Source organism: Kryptolebias marmoratus, linkage group LG10, assembly GCF_001649575.2.
Source record: "Kryptolebias marmoratus isolate JLee-2015 linkage group LG10, ASM164957v2, whole genome shotgun sequence".
Taxonomy (NCBI): Eukaryota; Metazoa; Chordata; class Actinopteri; order Cyprinodontiformes; family Rivulidae; genus Kryptolebias; species Kryptolebias marmoratus.
The window spans coordinates 2310157-2337512 of NC_051439.1; the positions used below are offsets into that span (position 1 = coordinate 2310157).

Sequence of the window (27356 nt, forward strand, 5' to 3'; positions counted from 1 at the left end):
GGTATAGAGCTGGTCCAGTGTTCCACGACCAGGACGAAAACCACACTGCTCTTCCTGAATCCGAGGTTCGACTATCCGACGGACCCTCCTCTCCAGAACCCCCGAATAGACCTTACCAGGGAGGCTTAAGAGCGTGATCCCCCTTTTATGTCGAACACACCCTCTGGTCCCCCTTTTTGAAAAAGGGGACCACCACCCTAGTCTGCCAATCCAGAGGAACTGCCCCCGATGTCCACGCAATATTGCAGAGTCGTGTTTACCAACACAACCCTACAACATCCAGAGCCTTAAGGTACTCCGGGTGAATCTCATCCACCCACAGAGCCTTGCCACCGAAGAGCTTTTTAACCACCTCGGTGACCTCAGCACCGGAGATTGGAGAGCCCGACCCAAAGTCCCCAGGCTCTGCCTCCTGAATGGAAGACGTGCGTGGTGTGGTAGTAACTGTCAGTAATTACTCAACACGTACTCTGAGTGCTACAGATTGCAGAGTTCTGTAAATAAAATTCACGATGGCCACCATAGCCAAACACCCCACACATCAATTCTTCAGGAAGTTTTCTAGTTTTCTAATCATTTCCCTTTCTTTTTGTGATATTTATTTGTCTGTCATATAAATATAGCAACAGCCATTGCGATCACGATTCTGTTTACCAGATCATTACATTTAGCTTTACTGTCAGAAGTTGCGTAGTGTATAATTTTTCTTTACCTTAAGATATTTCCTGTCTCCTTTCCCTTGGCTAAGCTTGGCTAACTTTAGCTGAACTGTGGCCAAGCTGCAATTACAGGGTGACTGTAAATACTAAAACACATGGTGCAACAGTAGCACAAGTATAGAGAAGACTATGAAATCAGTGACCTGGGGCAGAAAACATCAATTACATATAAAAAAGATACTGCCTAACATTACTTATGATAATTTATTAGGTCATATTAGACCAAGTTGGATGTTGCTAACAGATGGCCTGAATTTGTAAGTGAAAAAATCTTATTAAAATGTATTAGGACTTTAAAGCTTCAAAATAAAATTTAAATTAAAATCCTAGCATTCCTTGAAGTATAGAATATCCTCTGTCTCTGTTGCCAGAGTTTTATGGACTAAGACCATCTTATGCTGAGAAATGATGGCTATAGAGCCATTTTAGTCAAAACTTGACCAAAACATGAAACAGTCTCATGGAATATCACAAGATGCCACACTTAAAGTATAGCCATTTTTTAATTGTCCAGTCTCAGCACCCTTCATCCTAATTCGATTCGACTTGGCTCTATATTCTTTCGGTATCTTGTGCAATCTGTTATAGCTCAAAAAATGTGTTGGGGATCAATCTCACCTACTACAGTAGTCATCTATTACCAGTAAGTTTAGGTCAACATTTGTAAACTCGATTGAATTATAGCCCATTTTGTGCAAGATGTAATGTCCACCTTCACCTGTTGGTGGCGTGCAGTAATAGTATGAAAGACAATTGTTTCCAGACTAGGAAAATTTTAATGAATGATGATTAATTACCTCTTGCTACATATTACTCAACATTTAACCGAGTGGAGTCATAACTCTGTCTTTTTTTAAACTTTCCCTTGTCTGTAGTCAGAGGCCTGGAAATTTGAGTTTACTCACATGCCCTTCTCTTCCTGGACTGTTTTAGTAAAACGCCATGGTGATAATCTCAGCCCTCCCTTCAAACAAACTCCAACCTCCAACCCCTTCCTATCAACCCAAATACAGCCATGTTTGGCAGGTAAGATGGAGGTCAGTGAGGTAGAAAAGAGAGACTCGTTGATAGAGAGTTGGTCAGCAGAGGGAGGCAAGAGATGAGACAGAAAAAAAGGAAAAATTTTAGAAGGAATTTTGCTAATAAGAGTCAGAAAGGGGCATGTTGAGAAAACAAAGAACATGGGACGGATTTACCAGCAGAGGAATGCCTTTCCCGCTGATATCATGTAACAAGGATTAAAACTTGAGGTTGTTCTCGCCAGTCAAAATAAGTATGACAGACATTTCCCGGTCCAGCTGAGTGAACCTTGTGATACACTGTCAAACCACACTGTCAGTATTAACCAGAAGTGAGTTACACCACACTGATAGATGTGTATATTTGTGTGTGTATATATATATATATATATATATATATATATATATATATATATAAGTGAAAAAAATCTTATTAAAATGTATTAGGACTTTATATATATATATATATATATATATATATGTTTTAACTCTTTTAGACTGATAAAAAGTTATAGTCATTTGAGCCAAACATTGTGTGATGTCATGTAAATTGTGAGATCTTGCATGATATATTGGTACTCAGTGTATGTCTTGACGATAACACTTAACTAACACCCCATAAAATTTTAGCTCAACATCTGTAAAATTTGTATCTGTTATCGCCATTTTTGTATTTGTTAAGGCTGTTTAGCTAATGTGGCCATTTCAAATTGTGTTGACTCCAAAAGTTAATCCACTGTAGATGCAATTTTGGTGTTTGTTAGGTTCAATTAGCTTTGGCGGCCATATTAAATGTGATTGACTCTAAAGATTAATCAGTTATAGATGTACATTCAGTGATTGCTTTCTGCACATTTGATTAAAATCTGTCCAGTGGTTCATGACATATTTTGCTAACAGACCGACACCCAAAAGCACACACAGACAGATTAAAACACTGTTAACCAGAAGCACTTGGAGAGCACAACCTTCCACCGAATCCATTGTGTCATTAAAAAACAGTCCGATTTAGATTGTAGTCTGGATCAGCACCAAAGTTTAATCAAAATCTTTTACGGTAATTAGTTTTTAAGTAATCTTGCTCACAGACAAACACACCAACCAACACTATCAAAAATATAACCTTTTTGTTGGAGTTAATAAATACAAAAGAAGTATGAATCTTTACAGTAAAACGTGTCAACTTGAAAGAACTAAAGGACAATAACAACAACAAAAAGTTTATTTATTGAGTTTTTCCCCATTTTCCTTTGCTGTCTGTGCTTTGCCTTTCTTAGTGTCTACTAGCCTAAAATCAAGTTTGTTTGTTGTTTTTTGGTTGGACAGGGCTGAATGAGGTTAGGGTTCTGAAAAATGCAACCCCATAATCCCTCAGCCTGGTTGTGTCATTTTGCAGCATAAACATATGTATGCAAGGGGGGGGGGTCCCATGGTGTCCTTTGGTCTCTGCTGGCAGCAGAATGCTTAGTTTTTCCTGTATGAAAGGTCTGCAGCAGACAGGGTCTGTGCTGCTCTGTCTGTGTTTATATCCTCATATGAAACCTAATTATTGAGGGAAATCAGTTTAAGACAGGGAACTGGAGAATGCAATTATATGCAGCCACATATTTATTTTAGTTTCAGTTGAAGTTGGATTCAGTTTGACCATTTTTTTCCTTTCCTCTGAGATGTGTTGTTTTTGTTTTTATGTAGCCTTTGTAACATGTACAGTTACTGAAACCTGGTGATGGTAAAAATAAGAAAAGGAAAAAGAACGAAAAAGAGAAACAAGAGGTTTTTTTTTCTGCAAAATAATATTTAATTTCACAAGTAATCATTGAATATGCATCTAAAACTGATTGGCTAATAGACCTTAAAACACAGTAATGGCTGGAACTGATATTGACCTAAAATTTGGAGTGGTGGTAGCTGAGACTAATCCCTAACACTTATTCTAAGCACTTACAGATTACTCAAAATCTTTGTTTAAAATTTAGCTTTTAGCTATTTGAAGTCAAGTCTGTTTTGTTTGTTAGCAAAACATCTCATTAACCATTGGATGGATTTTAATGAAATTTCCAGGAAGACTAACTCATTTCTTAGCATAAGAGGATTGCAGTCTGAAAGTCTGGCATGAAAGGCAGCGGGTAATATGTATTCCTTCAAGGAATGTTATGCCTTTAATTTTGTTCATCCGTTTATCTGTGACATCCTAATCCTTTTTATTAAAGCAAAAGAAAAATGGAAAAGAAAAAAGTCAGTGCCATGAGAACCAACCTATCACCAGGACAACCACAACTTTAGGCATGTCCCAACAACTCCTCCACTTTATCTGTGTGTGTGCGTAGACCCAGCTGTTGAACACATGGAATGCTCACTATGCAGCAGATGATAATAGTGTGGAATCCATCGTCTTCACCTCCATTTTCTTTTCTCCTCTCTCTCTTTCTTGTCTGTCCTTCCACCTCTTTCTGACTCTTCTTCTCTTTTTCCTGTCAGTTGGACCTTTGTGTTAATCCTGAGTCAGCATTCACACTATTGTTTTCCTGTTTATAGTTTCTTCTACACATTTTTTTTACTGTAGCTATTTTAGCAATTTTAAGTAACAAAACGTTAGGCTCATTCAGGGCATTATGACTACTGGTTTTGTAGCTTTCATACTTTTTGAAATATATACATTTGTTTACAGTTTTTTTTTCTCATTGAAATGCATTGAGATCTCTTCAAATTCTTCAAAGATGTACTCCTTGAAATCTGCTTCAGCATATTTGCTTTATTTGTGTCTTCCTTATGCTTCCCTTTGTCTCTTTATGTATCCTTTTTGTCTTTTTATGTCTCCTGCCGGCTTCTTAACTCTCCTATCCTTCTACAGGTTTTTTGCTTTCCTTACCATGACAGGTGTGTTTATTAAACAGACTGAGACAGTTTAGCATTAGCAAATTTGACGGTGAACAATAATGAGCAAATGAAGGGATTTTGTCCCTACACTGAAAGAAGTACACCTTCCTACCAGGAACACAGCCACAAAGAGTTGCCTGTGTCTCCATGCGGTCTTTTTAAGTTGATAAGTTTTGCTGGAACAGTTATAAAGATGGCTGTATTTTCTAACAGCCTTAGCCAGCAGTTTCTCAGCAGAGCAGTAGAAGGAAATTAGCTCCATTAAAGCTCACCAGCTTTTTCAGTATAAGCACGCCCACAACGACTTCTGACCAATCCCACAATACTTGGCATAAACCCCTGTGAGAAAAAAGGACAACCACGTGAATGAGAGCTGACTTTGTGACTTCTCATGGAGTTTTGTTTTTTTATGTGTTCTTTTTGTCTCCTTAGGCATCCTTTTATTGTCCTTTACATGCCTTTTGACTTTACGCATCCGTTTAGCCGCTTTTTGCATCTTTTGTCTTTTTGTCTTCTTCTCTGTGTTTCTGGTCTTTTTATCTTTATGCTCAATTTGTTTTTGTTTTTTTTGGTTTAGTCTCATTTTTGTGTACTTTTAACCTTTTTATGCATTCCCTTTGTTTTTTGTTTGTTTCTTTATTCTCTCCTTTTTCCTTTTTCCTTTTTGTCCCTTTGTTCCTTTTCCATCTTTCTGCATTTTCTGCCTGCTCTTTCGCCCCATGTCTCTTCTTCTTTGTTAAATATTTCATCAACATCAAAAGTTCAGCTGATATTCAACTCACCTTTTTCAGCAAATTTCTGTGTAGTGATTCATAGTTACTCAGCACAGCATTCAAATTGTAGTTTTGCCCCAAATGCTAATTTTTCTAGTTTTGCTTTGTTCTCCTTTTTTAGAGGTTTTTAAATATGGGAATCTCACTCTGTTTCCTTTGCGCAACCCACCACACGCACCCTGTGGCCCAGTATTTGTGTGAAGTGGGGGCTGAGTGATCGTCTGTTGGCACATTTTTTACATTTTTTTCTTCAGGCCTTAAAGGTCTTTTTCTGTCCTAATGCAGACAGACTGTGTCTAAGACTCACAGGCCGTCATGCAGGAGGAATGCGAGCTTCTCAATGTCAAAGAAACTCAGTCTTATTGAAGACAATTTTCTCAAGCTTCTTAGCTAATCTTGAAGATTTAGTGTGGGTGACATTTTTTAAATGAATGTTGCAAACAAATCTATCAGTTTGAGTAAGAAGAGGAAACAAATTAAGCTGAAGGGCAATTAAAGAGTTGTGACTGCTAAAAATTTAGTGAAGCTTGGGTGTCTATTTGTTTATTGAAAACCTTTTTTAAGTCACTGAGATATTAAGGGTGACAAGTTTGAATCAGGAAAAATGTAGTTTACTGTGAAATGAACTCTTCCAATCTGACATAAACACAAAACTCTACTGGGGAATACTGAGTTGCTAAAATTTATGTTTGAGATGCACGATAAGGTATTTACCACCCACTGTTGGAAGAAAGAGGGTAATAATGATTTTGCCTGTGTGTGTGCATTCCTTTGTCTGTAGCATTAGCAAAATTCCTCAATGAACCATTGGCTAGCTTTTGATAAAACTCTTTGAAAGTAATTATTGTGGGGTTTTTTTTAAACAGAAGCTTGTTGCAAACAGATATTTAGAAGCTAAATCATCTGCTAGAGTGATACTTATAAAAGCACTTTGGACTGTTTTCGTCTATCTTATTATGTCTACCTCTTTTGGGATTAAAGCCAAAACAAGTTGTGTGTACTGCCAAAGTTATCTGCAAACCAGTATGACATTATTTACCCAGAGACACTGTGACCCCACTCAGTCTGAAAAGCTCATCATAGACTTTACAGTTCTGGATCTACTTCCCTTTATTTTGTTTTGGTCCCATGAAATGTTTATCAGGTAATGAATGGTCTAGACATTTGAAAAAATACACTTCACAGCAGCTTTTGGCCAAATAACACGTTTAGAGCTATTCAATCTAACAGAGTTTTAACATAAAATTAAAAGTATAATAATTAATGACACCTACATCATAAAATTATTTTAAAAGAAAGACCCAGCATTCCTTGAAGGACTGCATATCAACCACCACCTTTCATGACATGATTTTAGACTAAGAACATTTTAAGAAATAATGGAGATGTGAGAGTCATTTTGGTCAAACCTTGAAAACAATGCTATGTCCAGTTTCATGCAACATCATAAGTTGTCACGCTTTGACTAAGTGTTGTGAATGACTCTCAATTACTACCACATCAAATTTTAGTTCAATATCTGTTAAGCTATTAAAGCCATTTTAATCTTTCCAGAGATGGTGGAGAGAAATGAACAAAGACTTAGACACAAGCAAAAACATTTTTGTTCCACCTTTTGCCTTCGGTAGCAGGTGATAATAATCAGTATGAATTTTTTTCTGTCTATAAAGTGGTGGAAACAGCATTAAACTGACATACTCTCAAATTGCAGAACTATTATAGCAACAATGAGTACTTGATTTGGTTTTTGTACCTCTTTGGACAAGCCTGACTTTATTTACAAGCAGTAACTCAAACTAGAACTAATTCTGCATCAGGATCAGAGGTGTGCATCTGCTCTTCATCTTCTGACAATGTCACAGAAGACAGTGTAATCCTCTCCTCAATTCCCCCTAAACCCTATCCTCCTTTCATCCCTTCCTTCCACTTCCTCTCAGTTGATCCTTGCTTTCCTTTCTGTCTCTCAATTTCCTTGTGTTTTTATACCTAATCTCTTATGCAGACCCCTGTCTCTTTGTCCTTTCTCCTCACATTCTGTCTTTCAGCGACCGACTTTGGCCTTCTCCCAGTCCTCCTCCTTTCCTCCCATCCGTTGCACTCCCTCGCTCTGTCTGGCTGTCCTCAGTTATCAAACACAGGCAGTCGGGAGCAGACAGGATGTGAGGTCAGACAGGGAGAGGAAGTGACGGTGCGTGGGCAGCACAGAAATGGATGAAAGAGACACGTGGGGCAGTGAGGATATTGAGAGGTGGTTCACTTTCAGCTCCTGGTGGTTGAGCTTTAAATTAAACATTTATACGGTCAGCTGAGAGGTGAAAATGCTGGTGGTCTCCAAAAATCCATCTCTTGCTTTGTTACAATCTGAGGTTTTCAATTCAATTCAATTCAAAAATACTTTATTAATCCCAAAGGGAAATTAAATGTTGATGTAGCTCATAATCCTGGTTTTGATAAAGAGTTGATGGCTGTGGACAGGAAGGGTCTCTTGTAGCAGTCTGTCCAGATGTGTCCTCGGTCCTGGTGTCCTCAAAGAGCCCCACCAGGTGAGCCTCGCTGGCCTCCTGCGGAGCCATGATGGCTGAGCTCTGGAAGCTCAGGTCGGTCTTGAAGTCCTGGGCGATCTCCTGGACCAGGTGCTAGAAGGGCAGCTTCTGGATGAGCAGCTCGGTGGACTTCTGGTAGTGGTGGATCTCCCTGAGAACCACCGTACTGAGCCTGTAGAGGTGAGGCTTCTTCACTCTGCCGGAGGTCGGGGCGCTCCTGTGGGAAGCTTTGGTGGCAAGCTGCTTCCTGGGAGCTTTACCTCCAGTGGATATATGGGCACTCTGCTTGGTTTTGGCCATGACTGGAGTTCAGGGTTCTTCACATTTAACACTTGTTGTCATGGTTACGCATCATAACACAATGTCCAAAAGTAAAAAGGCTTCAGTAAAAATCCTTCCAGCTGCACAGCATCCGATACCAGAGGAAGTAATCATCCCAAAAAAATGATTTACATCCAGAAAAAAAGAGAAATAAAGTTTTCAAAAGCAATATCTCAGAATGAATGGAACAGAGCTACTCCAACATGCAGCCACCTTGAGCAGACCCAAAATTAGAAGAATTTTGGGTTGGCCAACATTTTCTTCCTCATTTTACTAAAATATTATTGTTTTGTTTACAATTGTTAAAGCCACAAATAGTCATACAATAAAGGTAATACATTTAGTCTTACTATAGAGAAGATGCAAACTCATCAAGAAACAATTAAGTCCTAAGTTGAGAAAAAAAAGTTGTTAAATTGATGAATAACAAAATATATTAAATGGATTACCTCTCCTCAAAAGTGTTGCTGTTAAGTGAAATATGCTTTTATTTCATAAAAAATAAATAAAGTGGTTTAGTCCAAGTGCATGAAAGAGGATAAAGGTGTATTCAAGGAAAAAAAGTACAAACGAGTGAACATGTCATGCAGTGGTGCAGTGTTTTTACTTCACCTACTGAACTCTTCTCATGCTGCCAGACTGGACACACAAATGCACACACAGTAGCTTAATTACACTCCTCTTGGTGCCCATCACTAGTCTACCGTAACCTAACACTGAGACACACACAGACTTTCTTTTGGTCTTGTTTTTAATTCTGACACACATTTACACACAGGGAGGTCAAGTTTAGGTTGTAATTCCATGACATCACCGTTGCTATGAGTCATGAACCCCCCCCCCCACCATCACAGACCTTATCAGAGGGAATCGGATACATGCTCTCACACAATCTCTTATTCATCACAAACTACTGCTCTTTTAATGTGTCAGGACATTACAGAAAACTAATACATGTGACATATGTTGATCAAGTTAAAGCCCATAGCAGCAAGAACTTCAAAGAAATGGTCTTCTGTCTAACCTTATCAGTCTATTACTTCATAGTGGAAGAATTTTGGTACAAAAACCTGAAAAGGTCCATCTACTAATGGCTAATGGCTTTCAAGTAAAGAAATTTTTCTTTAACAAAATTCCAGAATATATGTATTTAAATTTTTTAGAGACAGCCATCCCAATTTTCTTTACTCTCCATATTGTCTTTTCAGACCTGTATCTCTCTGTGGGCTCCTAGCTTCTTTCTGCAGAGAAAAGCAGAAAGAAACCATGGGCTAGAAGTGGAAATTACCGTAAATGCTAGACAAACTGCACAGCATAAATGGATTACCATAAATTGTAGAAAAATGGCACCACATAAAATGAGTTACCATAAATGTGTAAATAAACTACTGTAAATGCTATGAAAGCTGTGCCACCTTGAATAATTTTCTTTAATTGCTAGACAAGCTGCACTGCCCAAAATTAATTACTGTAAATGTAGAAAAGCTGTGCCCCATACACACAGAGCCATACATACAGTAGGAGTATGTTTATGTATTTCGGTATATATTTATGTTTGCTGTTGAGTGACCCAGTTACTGTACATGTCCTCAAGTTTGACTTTGAAATATCTGCAAGTCAAAAATGCCATGGATCTGGTTCTACAGAATGAGCCCACATTATCTGCCCCCATTATCGTGCTTGACAGTTGGTATAAGGTGTTTCTGCTATGCTGCATTTGGTTTTCATCAATGTTGGTGCTGGGCTTTACGTTCTAACAGCTGATCTTTGGGTTGTGTCAGGCTAAAGGACAGTGTTCCAAAGGTTTTGTAGGTTTTTTAGATGTATCTTTACAAACATTATCTGCCTAGCCTTTTTTTGTTTTGTTTTGTTTACTAAGAGAATTCTTTTGAACATGCATTGCAGTTACTGTGTGCTGCAGACCAGCAAAACACCAAAGTTTCTGGGTTTTTTTTATAGAGGTACAGATGATCTGACATGGTATATGTTATATTAGCTGTCTATGAGAGGTTGAAACCTTTGTGGAACTTAATGATTTTTTTATTATGTTCTGCTATGTAAAACCCTAAATTGAGAAAGGGTGTACTTAAGTTTTACCATGAGTTTTTGTATTTTAGTCCCCTTGGTCTTTTAACAAACTTGTCAAATGGCTTTAGTTTCATGCATTATGTACATCCTGTGTGGTTTTGAGCAATTGGATGGAGAAAGCAGGTCTCCTATGGTTGGAAAAACCTCTGCTTCAGGGATCACATTGGGGGGAAGACTTCCATTAACCACACGTGTGTACACTAAGCTTGTACTGGCTCTCATAACAATCTTGAGCATCCAGTAAATCACCTTAAAACATGTGTGAGTGGACCCATGTACTAATGTATGTGGTTCTACTGTGGGAACGTGTGATGTTACTCTCAAACTATCTGGGACTTAAATGAAATGATATGTTGGAAGAGTGAATTAAAAAAAGAACATTTCTTACAATTTATTGTTTACTTTAAAACTATTACTTATGTCTTATCTGTGAAATAAACAGTTCTTTAGGAAATTTTTACATCACCAGTAAACTATAAAAAAGGACTATTGATAAAAAAAATCTTTAAAGTACAAAAATGTCTGACTGCTTGGAAGCAAAAAATAAAAATATTTCTTGAAGGATTGCATTTCAGCCTCCGCCTTTCATCATAAAGTTTTACACTAAAATCCCTTATGTTGAGAAGGAATGGAGTTTTGGTCAAACCTCGAAAAAGAACATTATTTGTGAAGAAGTCATGCTCAGATTGTATGTTGTCAATGACTTTAAGCTACTGCCATGTCAAATTTGAGCTCAATATCTCTAAAATATTATGCTAGAATCAAGCAAACTGTCAATCATCACATATATTACAGCACAATGGCCTCCTTAAAAAGCAGCTTGGAAAAGCTACAACAGCAATTTTGCTGACGTCAGATGTTTTTTTTGAATAATTATCTACACATGTAGGGACAGCTGATTGAAAATGACGCATCATAGTAATTACAATAATGATTTCCAGAAACATATGGCTTCAAAAACAAACCACACTTTCTATAAACAGAGCAGAATAATCACGATGGGTGATAAGCCATGTCATTTTTTTATGTTTTCACTTTTTGGTGATCCCCTTTGTGTTTGCTCTGGGTCAGAAACCAATGACTCATACTTTTCAGTGGAAAGCTGGATCATTTAATGTTTTTTTTTTCCATGAGAGGTTGTGTTCATCAGCATTTGATGAGATGAAATATGTGCATGATGAAGAAAACAAGTGTTGCATCAGACAACTGCTGTTTTGGGAATCTGTTTTTCTCACAAATGATTGATTTAGTAGTTAGGTAGAATATGTTCAGATAATGTAAGAGCTGATTAAGACATAAGCACACTTTTTAGATATTTTTGTTTCATCAGTCCTTTAATTTTCCAAGTTCTTTTCGCTCTTTTTGTCAAATTAACAACTTTGTTTTCAGACATGCTGCCAAATGGGCTGATTTAGACCTGGTTTAAAACTCTACAGTGTTTTTTTTTTTCTTCTTCTTTGTTGATTTCAAATAGAAAGCTAAGGGTATAGAGATTCTGTACGCAGGTGGCAGTTATGAACCAACTTGTTGCACTTCTTGAATAATTGTCTCTTTTTGCTGAATCTTCCTATAAATATGTATCATGGATTATTGTGTGAATACAACATTCACACTATTATTTTCCTGTAGTTTATTCCATAGATTTCCAAACACTTTGTTATATCTTAACCATTCATATACATCAAAATAAACAGCTTGATTGGATATAGTGTGCTGTGACTTTTGATTTTTGTAACTTATATACTTTTCAAACTATCTAGGTTTATTTCTGAATGAAATACTAAATAAAAATACACTGAAATCTCTTTAATTACTTTAAACCATTGTTCTATTTGAAATCTGCTTCAGGGTACTTCTTTATTTTTGTCTTGTTACTTTTGGCTACTTTTTTCTTATTTTTAGCTTTTATCCACCACGTTGCTTTGTTTAGCTACCATTCTGCTCCTTTTAACTTATATCTACAGTTAGGCTCATGTTTATGGAGGACCAAAACTTACATAATTAAAAATATAAGCAGAAATATATAAAAGGCTCAATAAATAAATAAAAGGCCAAATAAATAAATTAGTACGCCTAAAACGCACCTGTTTATTTAAAAAAGGAGAACTTTACCCCATGTTTTATAATTTCATTGACATTCTTATTTATTTTATCAGTTTAGTTCCAAAAAATTGTATTTTTATGCACATAATTTAAATTGTACTGTTTTTATAAATATTTATTCATTTATTCTTCTTTCCCCACAAGTGTTTTTATTTCCATGTGTTGTTTTTACATTTTTTCATCTCCTCTTTTTACTTCACCTTATGCATTTCTGCCTTATTATGCAAATAAGATGGGCTGCCTTCTTGGTCCAGCTCCTCTACTATTGGTAAATAAACAGGAAGGAGCAGGATCCATGTGCAGATTGATTGTTCATGCCTGCGCTTTTGGTCGTTTCAGGAGAACGCCTAATTTGAGAGGAAGTGAAGTCGTAGCAGAAATGTCTCAGACGATTGCAGAACAATTAAGGCTATGTTGCTATCTTATTTGAAAGTAATACAGTCAGTGATGACTATTTATTGTTTTGTGTCAATATTTTGACTGAGAGGCTACTCCAGTTAGCTGCAGACACAGATAATGAAGTTAACCCATTAGTTCTCCAGATTTTGAAGGAAGTGACTTGTCGCTTGCACAAGTCTGGGTACCACACCATACTTGCCAACATTTGGGAATGCCCCCCCCCCTCCCCCCCCAAACCACCACCACAAACACACATTCACATTCACATTTTAAATATTACATTATCTGTGTTTAAGTCTGTCTGCCCAAATATGTACAGTTGTATATAAAAGGTTTTGCCAGACACAGCTTATCTATTCATCAGCTGATCATGTCTTTAAAACATCATGCAAAAAACCCACTCCCAGAAATACACACAAACGTCATAGATTCAACATGATTTTCCTGAATTCTGATCAATTAATTTGAATTAAACACATATCATAGTTGCTTAAGATCAGGGCTCTCAAGCTTCACGGTACGGTGAAGTGCTTTCTCACATTTAGCCGCCAAAGTCACTAGATTTGTCGCTACTCGCTTTAAAAAATGCTAGAGGGATCTGAAAACTCGCTAAATATAACGTTAACAAGACAAAAAGGCCATGTGCGTGTGTGAGTGTTTTTTTGCGTGAGAAATACAAAGTGTGGTGTGTGAGGGCCAAATGCGGGAGTTTTGGCTGTCCTGCACAGGGTGATGCAGAACAAGGGACTGGGGGTGGGGGGGACCTGGGGTCTTATTTATAAATAATTGCATGGGATTTCTACTAAAAGTGTTGCTTTTAGCTAAAGTTTGGTCCATTTAAACTTTTGTTCTGCTTGTTTTACCTTTAACAACTCAGTAAATTTTAACAATGTCATTTAGCACTTCACACAACATTTATTTTTTTTTTTTTGCAGAATATACAGCTTCTCTAATTATTTTTTTAACGGCTCTGTTTTCCTCTTGTCTATCTCCTTAGATCAAGATTCAGAGGGGAAACGTGTTCAAGACGTGCTGTCTACAATTGACAAACCACAGGTTGGTGAATACCTCTTCCTATACCAAACACATACATTGAAACCACTTTTTTATCAATCACCAGCTTGTCTGATGCAGTCATTGTTGGCACAAGGACTGATGTCTTTCCCACATGCATGTCTTGTCTCTGTGATGGATTGAAAAATCGAATGCTCACAATAACTACAGTGACTTGTATTTTCATGGGGTTTGCAAACAGTAACAGGTCATTTAAGTTATGCTGGCTGCCACCACTTGAGGGCAGTATCACCTTATCCATGTTACCTACCTCTCACTGCATCTCAGTCTGCCCAACACTATAAATACTGTTAACAGCCTTTCTATCCTTGCCTCAAGGAGAATGGGATAAATGAGCCCATGCTGTAAAGACATGCTTTGGTGGAGAGGAACTGCACACTCCTGGTTAAGAGTTTGAGCAGCATGTTGTACAGTTGGACCATTTAAAATAGTGAGCTAATAACTGGTTCTGAAACGGAGCAGGGGAATGCAGTTATGGCAGGAGAAATAGTAGCATAAAAGATGATGGAGGTGCTGTCAAACACTGTAAATTAATGCATTTGACAGCTCTTGTTGTGTTAGACAACCCCTGAAGAGAGAGTCTCAAAATAAACAGAAAGAGGAAGGAAAAAGCAGTAAAACACTACAATTTCCTTCTGGTTTTTACTGCTAGTCCGTGTGTTAAACTGTGCATGTGACATATTGTCACTATAGTTTACCATAATGCAACTACATATTTATTTCTTGGTACAGAGTAAATATAGAGACAAAAAGACACAGACAGACAGCAAGAGTGCCTCTCAATAGATTGGTCTGTGCATCATTTAGTCACAGCAGTCAGAGTCTGTGATTATTTTACAGCACAGTTGCCTATTTAAAATGTTCTGATTATTGTTGGCTCAGCGTTTTACAGAGAAATGAATAAAATGCAGGTATAACCTCCTGCTTTATCCTTACAGAATTAAACTAGCATTCATTGAAGAAATTTATATCGCCTGCCGCTTTGCATATTGAAGTTTTAAACAAAGACTTTACACAATTAGTTAGCGCTTATTGAATCTGTTAAGAGTAACTCTTAGCTACTACTACAATATATTTTAGCTAAATATCTGTCAAATTTACTAAGTTATAGACATTTTTGTTTTTCCAAAGATCAGTTGGCTGTAGCAGCCATCTTGAATTGGGTTTACTCCAAAGGTTAGTCAATTGTAGATGCCCATCCAATGATTACTTTCTGAGTTTTATTAAAATCTGCCCAGTAATTTGCAAGATATTTTGCTAACAGCCAGACAAACAAACACAAGAAATCTTTAAAACAGTCAACAAAGCCATGTAATAGATGTTACGTTCATGTTTTAGCTGCACAGGTATGGAGTTAAAATAGTTTTAAACTTGAAAAAGTTGTATTTGTGCTAGTTTTAGCTAAAACCTAAAAATAGCTAAGTATTTTAGCTATACTCAATAGTCGTGGCTAGGCCTGTCACAATAACAAATTTTGCTGGATGATTAACTGTCTCAGAAATTATTGCGATAAACAATAATATTGTTTAGAGACAATAAACATTAAACTAATGTAATGATAATAACATATTAGTGCAAGTACATCCTCTTAACACACACTTAACACTGGAATTGGAACTGAAACACAAAATAAACAAAACAACCAAAAACAAAAATAAAATGGACTCTCAGCCTCTGTTAACAAAGACAAAGACAAAAGCACAACTCCTCACGGGGGCTAATGCTGCAGTGGTACAAGACAATGCGCCTTGGCTGGCTACCTGACGCGATAGTTCCCGCCCCCTTTATGCTAAGGAAATGAGAAAGGCAGGACTCAGTGAAAAGCACCGGAGTTGAGCCTTTTGTCAACCAGTGTCTTCAGTAGAAAGAGAGAGAGACACGAAGAAACGATAATGCCAATAAATGAAAATTATCGACCTCATTTTAATTTATTTTGTGATTAATTGATTTATTGTTTATTGCAACAGGCCTATTCATGCTACAGTTTTGCAAAAAATAAATTTTTTTCTAAACAATGGCCAAAAGCTAAAATCAACAGAACAGTAGCTAAAACTTAAATTCAACAAAACAGTAGCTTAAAGCTATAACTGGCGAAAGAGTAGCAAAAAGCTACAATGAGCTAAGCAGTAACTAAAAGCTAAAGCCAGCAAAACACGAGCTAAACGTTTAAATGAGGAAATTTGTGGCTAAAAAAGTTACTAAAACAAACCAAAAAGCTACTTTGTAAGGAATATTTCAAATTGAAAAGATCTTAATGCATTTCTTTGAGGAAAAGATGTAAAATTTAAATAATTCAAAAAGTATAAACATTACAATCACCAAAAGTCTTAGCAATAATGTTCTGAGTGAGCTGAAAATTTTATTACCTGAATGCCTGAGTGGCTAAAATAGCTGAAAGTATGCTGAAGTAGTTGGTCCAAAAAACACAGGGAAGAAACTATAATCAGGAAAAGTGGTATTAATGCAGACTCTGCACTTACACAATGATTGTTTAAAGAGAACATTCTCTTCTGTAAAAGTTGGTGCTTTAACAAAAACAGGCCATTATCATACAAAACTTAATGTTTACATTTTTTTAATTCTCTAAATTATCTCTTTGAGATTTCTTTAAATTTAGCTGGACAAGTTGTTCTTAATCTTACTAAGAAAAACCCAAAGAGACACAAATACATCCATCTATGTCCAGACAAAAACCTCTGAGCATATAGACCTTAAAGATCTTACACAGAAAAATCAGTGTTTGATACACAGTTCATCTTCTTTTCACATGCAAATTTTGTACGAGATTCTTAGGTTAAACATTCATACTTTAGGGCTATACACCAAGAAAACCACAAACCTTTAAAATGTATACATCCTCATCTGTTTTTATTGTCCTTTTTTTCCCTAATTTTTGTTTTCATGAGCCCTTTTTTGCTCTATCAAAACGTTTTTGTTTTTGGGATGTTTTGATACAAATAATTTATTTTCCTCTACTCTTTGTCTGTAATACTGTTGTGCACTTGTAAGCAAAGACTAAAAAAGAATGAGAGAGAAAGGAGAACACATTTGTATATACACTTTATTTAAAACAAAGGTTTTGTCTTTGCCCACCAAACCAGACCCTAAATTTCCATAAACATTCACCTTCCATAAACATTTGCGGGCATGTACACACAGAAACTTTTTCATGAGGGTTTTGGGCATTGATGTGGCTGAGCTTAAAATAGCAGCCAAATCTGCTGCAGTGGTTCCAGTTACACTTAGCTTTTCTTATGTGTTTGACATGTACATACACAGACATGAACAGGCCAATATAAGCACATGCACCTTCATTATTACTATAGCTTAACTCTGTCAACCAAAACCTGCACGACAGAAAGTTAATAGTATTATCCCCCACTACCAAAAGGTGAAGGTGGAGCAATGGTGTTTTTGCCCGTGTGTGTGTCTCTCTGTGACCAAAATATTTCATGAACCATTGGACAGATTTTAATGAAACATAATTACCAGATTTATTTCTAGAAGTCAGTAACTGTTAGAGCCAGCCTATTTCAAGATGGCTGTAACAGCCAACTGATATTAGAAAACACAACAATAGCTATATTTCAGCCATTTTCACTAATATTGAGCTAAAGTTTGATGTGGTAATAGCTTGAGAGTCATCTCAAACAGATATTTTGATTGTAGTATCTTGTGATACTGCACATAACAATGTTTTTTCAAGATTTGTCCAAAACGGCTACAACTTCGTCATTTCTCAACATATGATGTTTTTCGTCCTAAACTTTGTCAGGAAAAGCGGCAGGCAATATGTATTCTTCAAAGAATACTTTGCTTTTAATGTTATTTTTTTAGATAGTGAAAGCAGTCTTTGATGTGTGCATTCTGTGTGTCTTCCAGGTGTCTAACATTCAGGCGCGGGCTGCTCGGTTGTCCTGGGTCCCCCCAGCTGGGCTGGTGAACAGGCATACTAATGGGATGCCTGTGTCCTGCTCCTATGAAGTGTCTCTGTCAGATAAGGGAAAGGATGGAAAGTATCGACTCATATACAGGTAAAGAAACCTGATCCGTGGTAAAGGAATAAAGAATTAGCTATGGTACACAGTAAGCTTATTCAGTCCATACGAGTGGGATTTCCTTTGCATGTGTGTTCTTTGTGTTTTTGTTTCAGCGGGGAAGAATTGGAATACCATCTGAAAGATCTAAGGCCAGCGACAGACTACCATGTACGGTAAGGACTCAGATTCTTTCATCCAAGTTAATACCAAGCTCTAGGTTTGAAACTTCTTTTTATCGACTGCCACCAAAAGGTGAAGGCAGATGTTAATATTGTTGCTTGTGTCTGTCTGTGTGTGTTCATGTGTCTGTCTGCTGCCAAAAAATCCCATGAACCACTGAAGGAATTTTAATGTAACTTTCATGAAGTAATCATTGGATGTATATCTACAACTCGTTACCATTTTAGGTTAACACAATTCAAGATAGCTGCCACATCCAACTGACTTTAAAAAACACAAAAATGACTATAACTTACTCCATTTTACAAATGTTGACTTAGATTATGGTGTGGTAGTAGCAGAGATTAATATGTTAATTACTTTTTGGAGCCAACCCAATTCAAAATGGCTGCGAAAGGCAATTAAAATCATCTTAAAATCATGGCTTAATCTTTTTTTTTTGTCAGGGTGTTGGCAACATACAATTCTGTTCGAGGCTCGTGTTCAGAACCCAGCTCATTCACTACACACTGCAGCGTTCCTGACGTCCCACTACCCCCAAAACTCACTCACCGCACTAAGAGCAGCCTCAGTCTGCAGTGGAAGGTACAACTCCATCTTTTTCTATGCTAACATTATGAAAACAATGTATCTGATGTCAGTCAAGTTCCATTTGGTCTCTTAAATGATTGCAGTTGATTTTTATAGAGTCAAAAGAATCTATACAGAAAGTTAACTTGGGGTTTGCGTCACCTGATGATTCTTTATCAGGCATTGTTTCTTTCTCACAGTGCCATCACCCTGTCCTCTTTGACCTCCCAGGCACATTTTTTTAATCCATTCACAATACCACTTTGGAGTCACACCAGTCACTCAGACAGGATATGAGGTCAATCTCAAAGACATAGCAGGTCTTCTGTCAGCCTCATCATCAGAGTATAAGATACTTGCCTAAGCTGTCAATCTCTCTTGTGCCTTCTCTTCTTCGCTTGGTCTCATCTTTCTGCCATCCACAGCCCCCAGGTGACAATGGATCCAAAATCACAAACTACCTGCTCGAATGGGATGAGGTAAGTCTACATTTAACATAAGCTTTGAAATAAAGCATTCAAATTATACACCATAATGTGTGCTATGACTTTTGGTAGTAGTATATCATACAATAAAGATAAAATTTGCAAAGAACTACAATAAATAAGCAATGGAAATCAATAGGATTAGAGTGAAAACCAAGCCCTCTTTGGAACTCTACAACTCAGACATACTTCCCAGAGAAGCATCATTCAAAGTTTAAACAGGTCGCAGAAAGCTGGACTTTACATGTCTGAAATGGCCTTTTGAGGTCTTTTATGGTTTGTACAAATTTGCTGTTTAAGTTTTTTTTTCATGGAATGTTAATCTTAATTCTAACCTTAACTTTCGAATTGTTAATAAATGTCAATTCTTTTAGAAACAGTTTCTTCTTAATTCCACAAATATTTTTTGATACATATTCAAATAAAAAAACACAAAAACTAGGATATTTTCATTTTCTTTCACTCAGTGGGTCTCTCACAGCTTTTGGACTTACACTTTTGTTTCAAATCCTCAGCAGAATATACCCACCACTCGTTTTGCTTCTTTTAGCTTTTAGTTAGTATTTTGCTACTTCAAATTTTTTGTAAGGTTTTTGTAACTTTTACCTTTTAGCCAGACTTTAGTAACTTTTAGTTTCTGGCTAGCCTTTTGCTACTTTTAGTTTGTAGGTAGCTTTGTACTACTTTTAGCTTTTAACCAGCCTTTTGTAACTTTTAGCAATAATTTTGCTACTTTTAGTTTTTAGATAATGTTTTGCTGCTTTTAGCTATTATTCTACTACTTTTAGTTTTTATCAAGTGTGCTGTTTCTTATAGCTAGTGTTTTGCTTCTTTCAGCATTAACCACTGTTTCAGTTTACTTGGAAAATTTCATCAGTCATACAACATTCACACTGTAATTTAACAGAAAAAGCAATTTCTCAAGTTGTGGTGAAATTTTGGGGCTGTCACTGCATTGGCAATCTTCGAAATGTCTTCAGATTGCTACTCCATTTTTCTTTATCTTTAAGTACATCAATGTTTGTTGTTTTCTTCCATCTGTGTTCCTTTTCTTTCCCTTGTGCAGGGGAAGAAGAACAGTGTTTTCAGAGAATGTTACTTTGGGAGCCAGAGACACTGTAAGCTGACACGACTGTTTCCTGCCTGTGGCTACACGTTCAGAGTGGCTGCACATAACGACATGGGCACAAGGTACTGCTCACCGGTGTTGAATATACACACACATATGTTATACTGTATAAACACACACAAGCGAGTGAAACATGTATTCACACACACATATTTATCAATACAGTGTCGTGGAAGGCAGACACTAATGCCTTTTTTTTACATTTTATTAGATGTATGCAGCCAATATAAAGCTAAAGTTGTCATATGGGTGTTTTCTTCTTCCTTTTTTTTCTTCATTTTCTTTTTCTTCTTGCCCTGTTTTTGTCATTATGTTGCATCAAGCCTACAGTGGTTAGGTGATGGAGGGGTGTAAAATCACGGGAGGAGGTGGGAAATATGCACTCCCTGACAGGACTAAATATGCAGCTGTAGCTCGGTTCAGATTTATAGACTTGCACAATGAATTTGTGTAAACATATTCCTAAACGCTTGTTAAAAAGTTTCAAATTTCCAATTGCAATTCACAAATTCCCTTCCCCCCTGTGGCCTCCCTACTGAGATGCTTCAAACCTCCTCACCTGCAACCTCCCATTCCTCTTTGCTTGCACTCTGGTAAAATGAGCCCATATGCTGCTTTTCTCTCCTCTCACTTCAAAAAGCCTCCTACTAAATTTGTAATTCATGACCTATCACACCTCTCTCCTCTGGCGCAGGTTAGTCATTAAGCTTCTGTGCTTTAAATAAAAAATAATCTAAAATGTGACTGAAATGGAGATGTGTTTTGTGCAGCGGCTTTAGTCAAGAGATGGTGTTTTACACGATGGGCACCCTGCCTGCTCTGCCGCTGGCGCCACGGCTTGTCAGGGCCGGGGTGTCCTGGGTGACCCTGGAGTGGGTGCGTCCTGAGGGCAGTCCCAGCGAGGAGCAGCTCAAATACACACTTGAGATCCAGGAAGACAACAGCGTGAGTGGGACAAACACATGCATTTACTGCTTTACATCAAAAAGATAACTTGATAAAAAACATCCATCTGAATGTAAACAGAATTAACTGTATTTGGTTTTCAGCTTTTTGGATTCAATTGTTGCCCTGTTTATGTGTTTCTATAAAAAAAACTTAATTCTGTTATACTCTCTGGCTGTCGTTTACTAAAATCCCCAAGGGTAAAAAGAAGGGGAAATAAAAACATACAATTCAAAAAGTCATGAATTTCAAAAACATTTAAATAAATATTTGATATCTTCTGTATATATTGAGTTATGCAACAGACATTCCAACAAATTCCTTTATTTTTTTTGTCTCTGAGATAAACACACAAAACCAGAATCACCATAAAAGTCAGTATTTGTTCCATTTATATACACAGATATGCGAATACAACCTGAAATAAAAAATGCTAATAACAAACAGATAATATATGCTGTATCTCCCACAGGGAACAGACTTTCATCCAAAGTACACTGGAGAAAACTTGACCTGTACTGTACAAGGCCTGAAGAGAAGCACACAGTATAAATTCAGGGTGAGTGACAACATTATTATCTCCCTTAAGGGGGTTATGTTTTTTGTAGTGTTGGTTTGTTTGTTTGCCTGTTCTTAAGATTACTTAAAAACTAATGAACAGATTTTAATGAAATTTTCAGGAGATGTTGAGGTTATCACAACAGACAAGTGATACAATTTCGGTAGTGATCAAGAACACCATCAAAATTTAATCACTTGTTTGTTGTGACAAGTGGATAACAATCTGAATCAGACAATATTTATCAGGATACGCTAACCTTGATGAAGGTTTGTGCTTGCCTAGTGCTTCTAGTTAGATTTCAGATGCACTATTGTTGAGCACATGTCACTTTTCTCTCTTTAGTTTAGTTTGTTGCTGATAGTCAAAGGGCAAATGAGGGAAATAGGGTTATTTTGCTTGTGTCTGTGGGTTGGTGTCTTTGTCTCTTACCAAAATATCCTACAAAAAACTGAACACATTTTATTAAAACTTTCAGAAAATATTTTTTTGATAATCATCTTTTGAAGTCCACAGCTAATTGACATTAGCAAACACACAAACTGGCTATAACTCTGTCAGTTTTCCAGATATTGGACTAAAATTTGTTGTAGTAGCTGAGAGTCAGTTACAACCCATATTCACATACATATACATTAATATCAAGGTTTGACCAAAACAGCTATAACTTTGTCATTTCTCGACATAAGATAAGATAGCCTCAGTCTACTCTTCAGTTTTCTTATTTGATTTCATTCTGGTAGAAAAAAAGTTTCCAAAACTACTTACCCTTCCATGTGTCTTTTAGTGCTACAATGACATCCACCAATAAAATAAAAGAATACCAGCAGAAGTCAGACTGCAATTTAAGAAGTGCACAAGACAATTTACTGGCTATTTATCACATAGAAAACACAGACTCACTAAAAGCCTTGATCAAAACTGTTCATGATGCAAGGACATTGTGAAACACAATGTACCAATGGTACATCCCTGTAAGTGTGTTCGGATGTGTTTTATGATGCAGTCATCCCCAATAACACTTCACAGGTGCTTTCATGCACAAACCGAGATAAAGCTTAGGATGTCAGAAGACACAAACACATTAAGAGGCAGTTTTGTGTTCTTTGTGTGTTTTCCATCCCACGGGAATATGTAGGAACAAAGGAAATTGATTGTCCATTGGGGAGGGTTAGAGCAAAGGTAACAGGAAGCAGAGTGTGATGACTCCTATTATTCAGGACAGTTGGTTTATGTAAGCAAATTGTTCACACCAGGTTTTGAATTTTAAAAGACACTGAAGTAAAAACAACACAAATTTTATGCAGTGAATATACGGTAATTATTTTTTTTATTTTAAAATAACTTCTTCAATTCTCAGTAATACATATTTAGTGATTTTTTTTTGTCAAAAAAGTTTTTTTTGTTTTTTGGAATTACAAAATTGGTATTATTTTCAAAGTCCTCATTTTGATTGGTCTATTTTGACATTTCAAATCTGCTATTTAGAAATTTTAGTTTCAGTTCTGAACAGAGGGATAAGCAGTGGATTCTGGATTAAGTCAAACAGAATCCAACCAATCAAATCCTTTAGTGATATCAAATCAATCATCAATTTAAAATGAGAACTGAATTTTTTTTTTAATTTTTAAAATGTCACATTTTGACCAATTTTTTTCAACTAAAAAATTAAAACAACAGTATATTGACACTGAAAAAAGAATCAGCAATAGATTTTTACATAAAAAAACTTTGAATATAGGTTACTGTAAATTGTAGGCCTTGAATTCAAATGAAAAAAATCATATATAGTATATTCCATGCATAATCTCTTTTAGTATTTTCATTTCAATGTCTTTAAAATAAAAAAACAGGTGACACTGATTTGCTTCCCTTATGATAGATTCCTTTGTTCTTACATCTTTTTCCTTTTTGTTTTCAACCACTTTTTACCTCCCTCCTTCCTGTCATTCCACACTCTTGTGCTTCCCATTTTAACGCCTTTGTTCTGTTTATTACCCTCCACGCAGCTCATAGCTTCGAACATGGAAGGAAAAAGCAGTCCCAGTGAAGTCTTGGTGTGCACCACCAACCCAGACAAACCCGGTCCTCCATCTACACCCTGTGTCACCGAGGTGACACCCTATGGCTTTACAGTCACATGGGGTAAACACTTTAAATATTCAAATACACACACATCTAATTCGGTTGTAAAAATAGTAAAGATTCACACAAAACTACAGCTGCTAGGTCAGTCGACAGTACTGAAAGTAATACTGAGAAAATAATTATATAATTATAATTATAGTTTAAAATTTTGGCATTACCTGTTGCTGTTAACCCTGTTTGTCTTTTAGCAAAATATCTCATGAACAACTGGATGGCTTGAATGTAATCACTGGATGTACCTCTACAACCTATCAACTTTTGGAGTTACCCAAATCAAGAGAGCAGCCATAGCAAATTAACACAGAAGTGGCTGTAACTCAGTCAGTTTTACAGATATTGAACTAAAGCTTGGTGTGGTAGTAGCTCAGAGTTATTGACAACACATACGCAGAGCAAAAACACTTTTTCAGATTTTGCAATGGTGCATGAGATCACAGATATCACCATTTACAACTTTTGACCAAAACTGCTATATGTTCATCCCTTCTCAATTTAAGGTTATCATTGAAATAACAACATAATTTTGTTGTAATGCTGGCAACAATCATGCAACGACAATAAAAACCTTTTACCATTTGTATCCATCATCTTTTAAAAGTCTGGCATGAAAGGCAGTGGGTGACATGCATTCTTTTTAGAAATACAAGCCCTTTAATTTAAAAAACTGTTTTGGAACTAAAGGACAATTTCCTACAATTATTTGTAGTTATCAATGCGCAATGAATATGCTAAATGTCAGGCAAAGTCATCACATCTGCAACATATGTGTACTTTGTAGTTTTTGTTTTGTTTTTCGTTTTTGTAATCATTTGCTGATATGATTGTAATTGTAATCTGTGACATTCAGTCTTCTAAAAAAAGAGCGTAATATTGTATTGTATTCAATTTATTCATCAATTTCCTTACAGATCCTCCCCAGGACAACGGGGGCTCAGAAGCTCTTAAATACCTGCTAGAAATCTCAGAAGGGTCCTCTGAAGGTAAAAGTGCTAAATCTTCACATTTAGCTTATTGCATCATAATTTTTCTGTCTGACTGTCTGAGTGTCAACTTTTTCCTGATCAGTAGCTATAATTATACATTATAAATGCTATCCAAAAAAAACAAAAACACAAAAACAGCAGTGTTCTTTCTTTTGTATTTTGATGTTGTTCTGTCCACCTTTTGGCACAGCATGGGTATTTTCAGTGTTTTTGTTGAAATGTGTGGACAGAGCAAAAAATTCCAAACTAAGAAAAAACATCCATCCATCTTCTACCGCTTATCTGTGGTCGGGTCACGAAGGCAACAGGTCCAGGAGAGAAACCCTGACATCCCTCTCCCCAGCGACACTCTCCTTCTCTTGAGGGATTCCAAGGTGTTCCCATGCCAGAAAGGATACATAATCCCTCCAGCAAGTTCTGGGTCTGCCCCAGGGTTTCCTCACAGTGTGACATGCCAAGAAAACCTCCAAAGTGAGGCGTCCAGGAAGCATCTTAATTAAATGCTTGAACTACCTCAACTAGCTTCTTTGATGTAAAGCAGCAGTGGCTCTACTCTGAGCTCCCCCCAGCTGACGGACCTCTTCACCTTATATCTAAGGCTGAGCCTGGCCACCCTGTGAAGGAAGCTCATTTCAGCTGCTTGCATCCGGGATCTTGTTATTTCGGTCATGATCCAAACCTCATGACCATAGGTGTGGGTTGGAACGTAGATGGACCAGTAAATCAAGAGTTTTGCCTTTTGACTCAAATCTTTCTTCACCATGACTGATCGAAGCAATGCCCTCATTACTGCAGATAAAGCACTGATTTGTCAATCCATCTCCTGCTCCATCCTACCATCACTCATGAACAAGAAAGAATATCCTTTAAAAAAATAAATAACTGGAGTAGTGTAGAAAGTTTCTAAAATATTTTTTGTGTTTACACAAATGACTACAATTTCCATTTACTTAGTACTATTACATTTGTGTGACAGTATGTAATTTGTTCTAAAGTACTTCAGTGTAATTAAGGAGTTAAAAGACACATTTATTGTTTTTTTCTAATATAGTTTAATATTACATGTTTACAAGATTACTTGAGTTACTTTGGTTAGCTACTAGCTTAGCCTAGAGGAAGTCTTCTGTCTTTTTTACTATACTTTGTTCTGTGACTGATGTCATGGCTGATAAGGTACTAATTATTCATAACTATTTGACAGAACTTCAAAAATCACCATACTATAAAAAATTATACTTTTTGGCTTGGTAATGTAAACACAAACCTACATTTTTTTATACAGTAAGTTCTGTTCCACAGGTAAAGTTTTGTTTTTCTACTTTTTCTGCCTACTCCATCCTTCAGCCACTTATAAAACAACACTAATTGTTGTGTAGGCATTAAATTGGTCAATAAAATATTATTTTTAGGAAAATATGTAGGCTGACTGCAGAAATATGTAAAAACCAGCAGATTGAGTGTTTGCAATTTTCCACACAATTGTGAGAAGAGTTGTAATTATTTTTTCTGTGTGTGTGATATTTGTGCAGCGAGCCAGTGGGAGGTAGCGTACAGCGGCCTAGCAACAGAATGTGTGTGTGAGCGGTTGACACCTGGAACTTTGTACCACCTGCGTGTATGTAGCATCACCACCGGAGGATACAGTCCGGTAAGACACAATCCGTGTATCATTCGTTCTTTCCATTTTCAATTGACTATCAAAAATCAAATAATGAAAAATGGACTGGTTTTTTTGTTTTTTGTTTTTTATCGTAACACCAAAAAGGAAAAAAAAGCCTGGTTTTTCACTTTTAGGCTAAGATCGAAAACACAAAATGTAGAAACGGGCAGCAGGACAGAATTTGATTTTAATATTAAATTGGTCGGGTTTAGGTGACCCGGAAGTTTTGTAAGGAGCCCTAGCAAACAACAAATGTTTGCTCGTATCATAGACACCATAGACATAGCTACCATAGACATTGTTAACATAGACACCTCGAAGACTGGCGCTGTCTGTTGGAGCTGACGAGTCAGCGCAGCCACCATCTTGGCCGGGTCTTTCACGCGTCCCCCATTTCATTTCTTTGTACTGAGGAAGCTGTATGCCCAACTAAAATGATCATAATTCTCTGAATCTTTACCCAATTTTCACACAGTTTGGTTTGTTACAAACAGCAGAGATGTAGTTACAATACAGGACGCATTCACACAATAAATTAAGTGATATCATGCTAAAATACTTTGTTTTATGATATTTAACAAAGACAGGCATACAGGTGCTGGTCATAAAATTAGAATATCATGAAAAAGTAGATTGATTTCAGTAATTCCATTTAAAAAGTGAAACTTGTATATTATATTCATACATTACATACAAACTCATATATTTCAAATGTTTATTTCGTTTAATTTTGATGATTAC

General features: G+C 36.6%; 1 protein-coding gene across 1 annotated transcript in view; it reads left to right on the forward strand.

Annotated features, from left to right (window-relative positions):
• Nucleotides 1-27356, forward strand: part of fndc3ba (fibronectin type III domain containing 3Ba) — a 146077-nt gene that overhangs the window by 83495 nt on the left and 35226 nt on the right. The window contains exons 8-18 of the mRNA XM_037977682.1: nucleotides 13840-13898; nucleotides 17799-17950; nucleotides 18070-18129; nucleotides 18583-18721; nucleotides 19132-19185; nucleotides 20258-20382; nucleotides 21091-21265; nucleotides 21738-21824; nucleotides 23834-23969; nucleotides 24881-24952; nucleotides 26485-26603. Coding sequence (XP_037833610.1) covers nucleotides 13840-13898; nucleotides 17799-17950; nucleotides 18070-18129; nucleotides 18583-18721; nucleotides 19132-19185; nucleotides 20258-20382; nucleotides 21091-21265; nucleotides 21738-21824; nucleotides 23834-23969; nucleotides 24881-24952; nucleotides 26485-26603 — 1178 coding nt within the window. The remainder of the gene's footprint in view (nucleotides 1-13839; nucleotides 13899-17798; nucleotides 17951-18069; nucleotides 18130-18582; nucleotides 18722-19131; nucleotides 19186-20257; nucleotides 20383-21090; nucleotides 21266-21737; nucleotides 21825-23833; nucleotides 23970-24880; nucleotides 24953-26484; nucleotides 26604-27356) is intronic.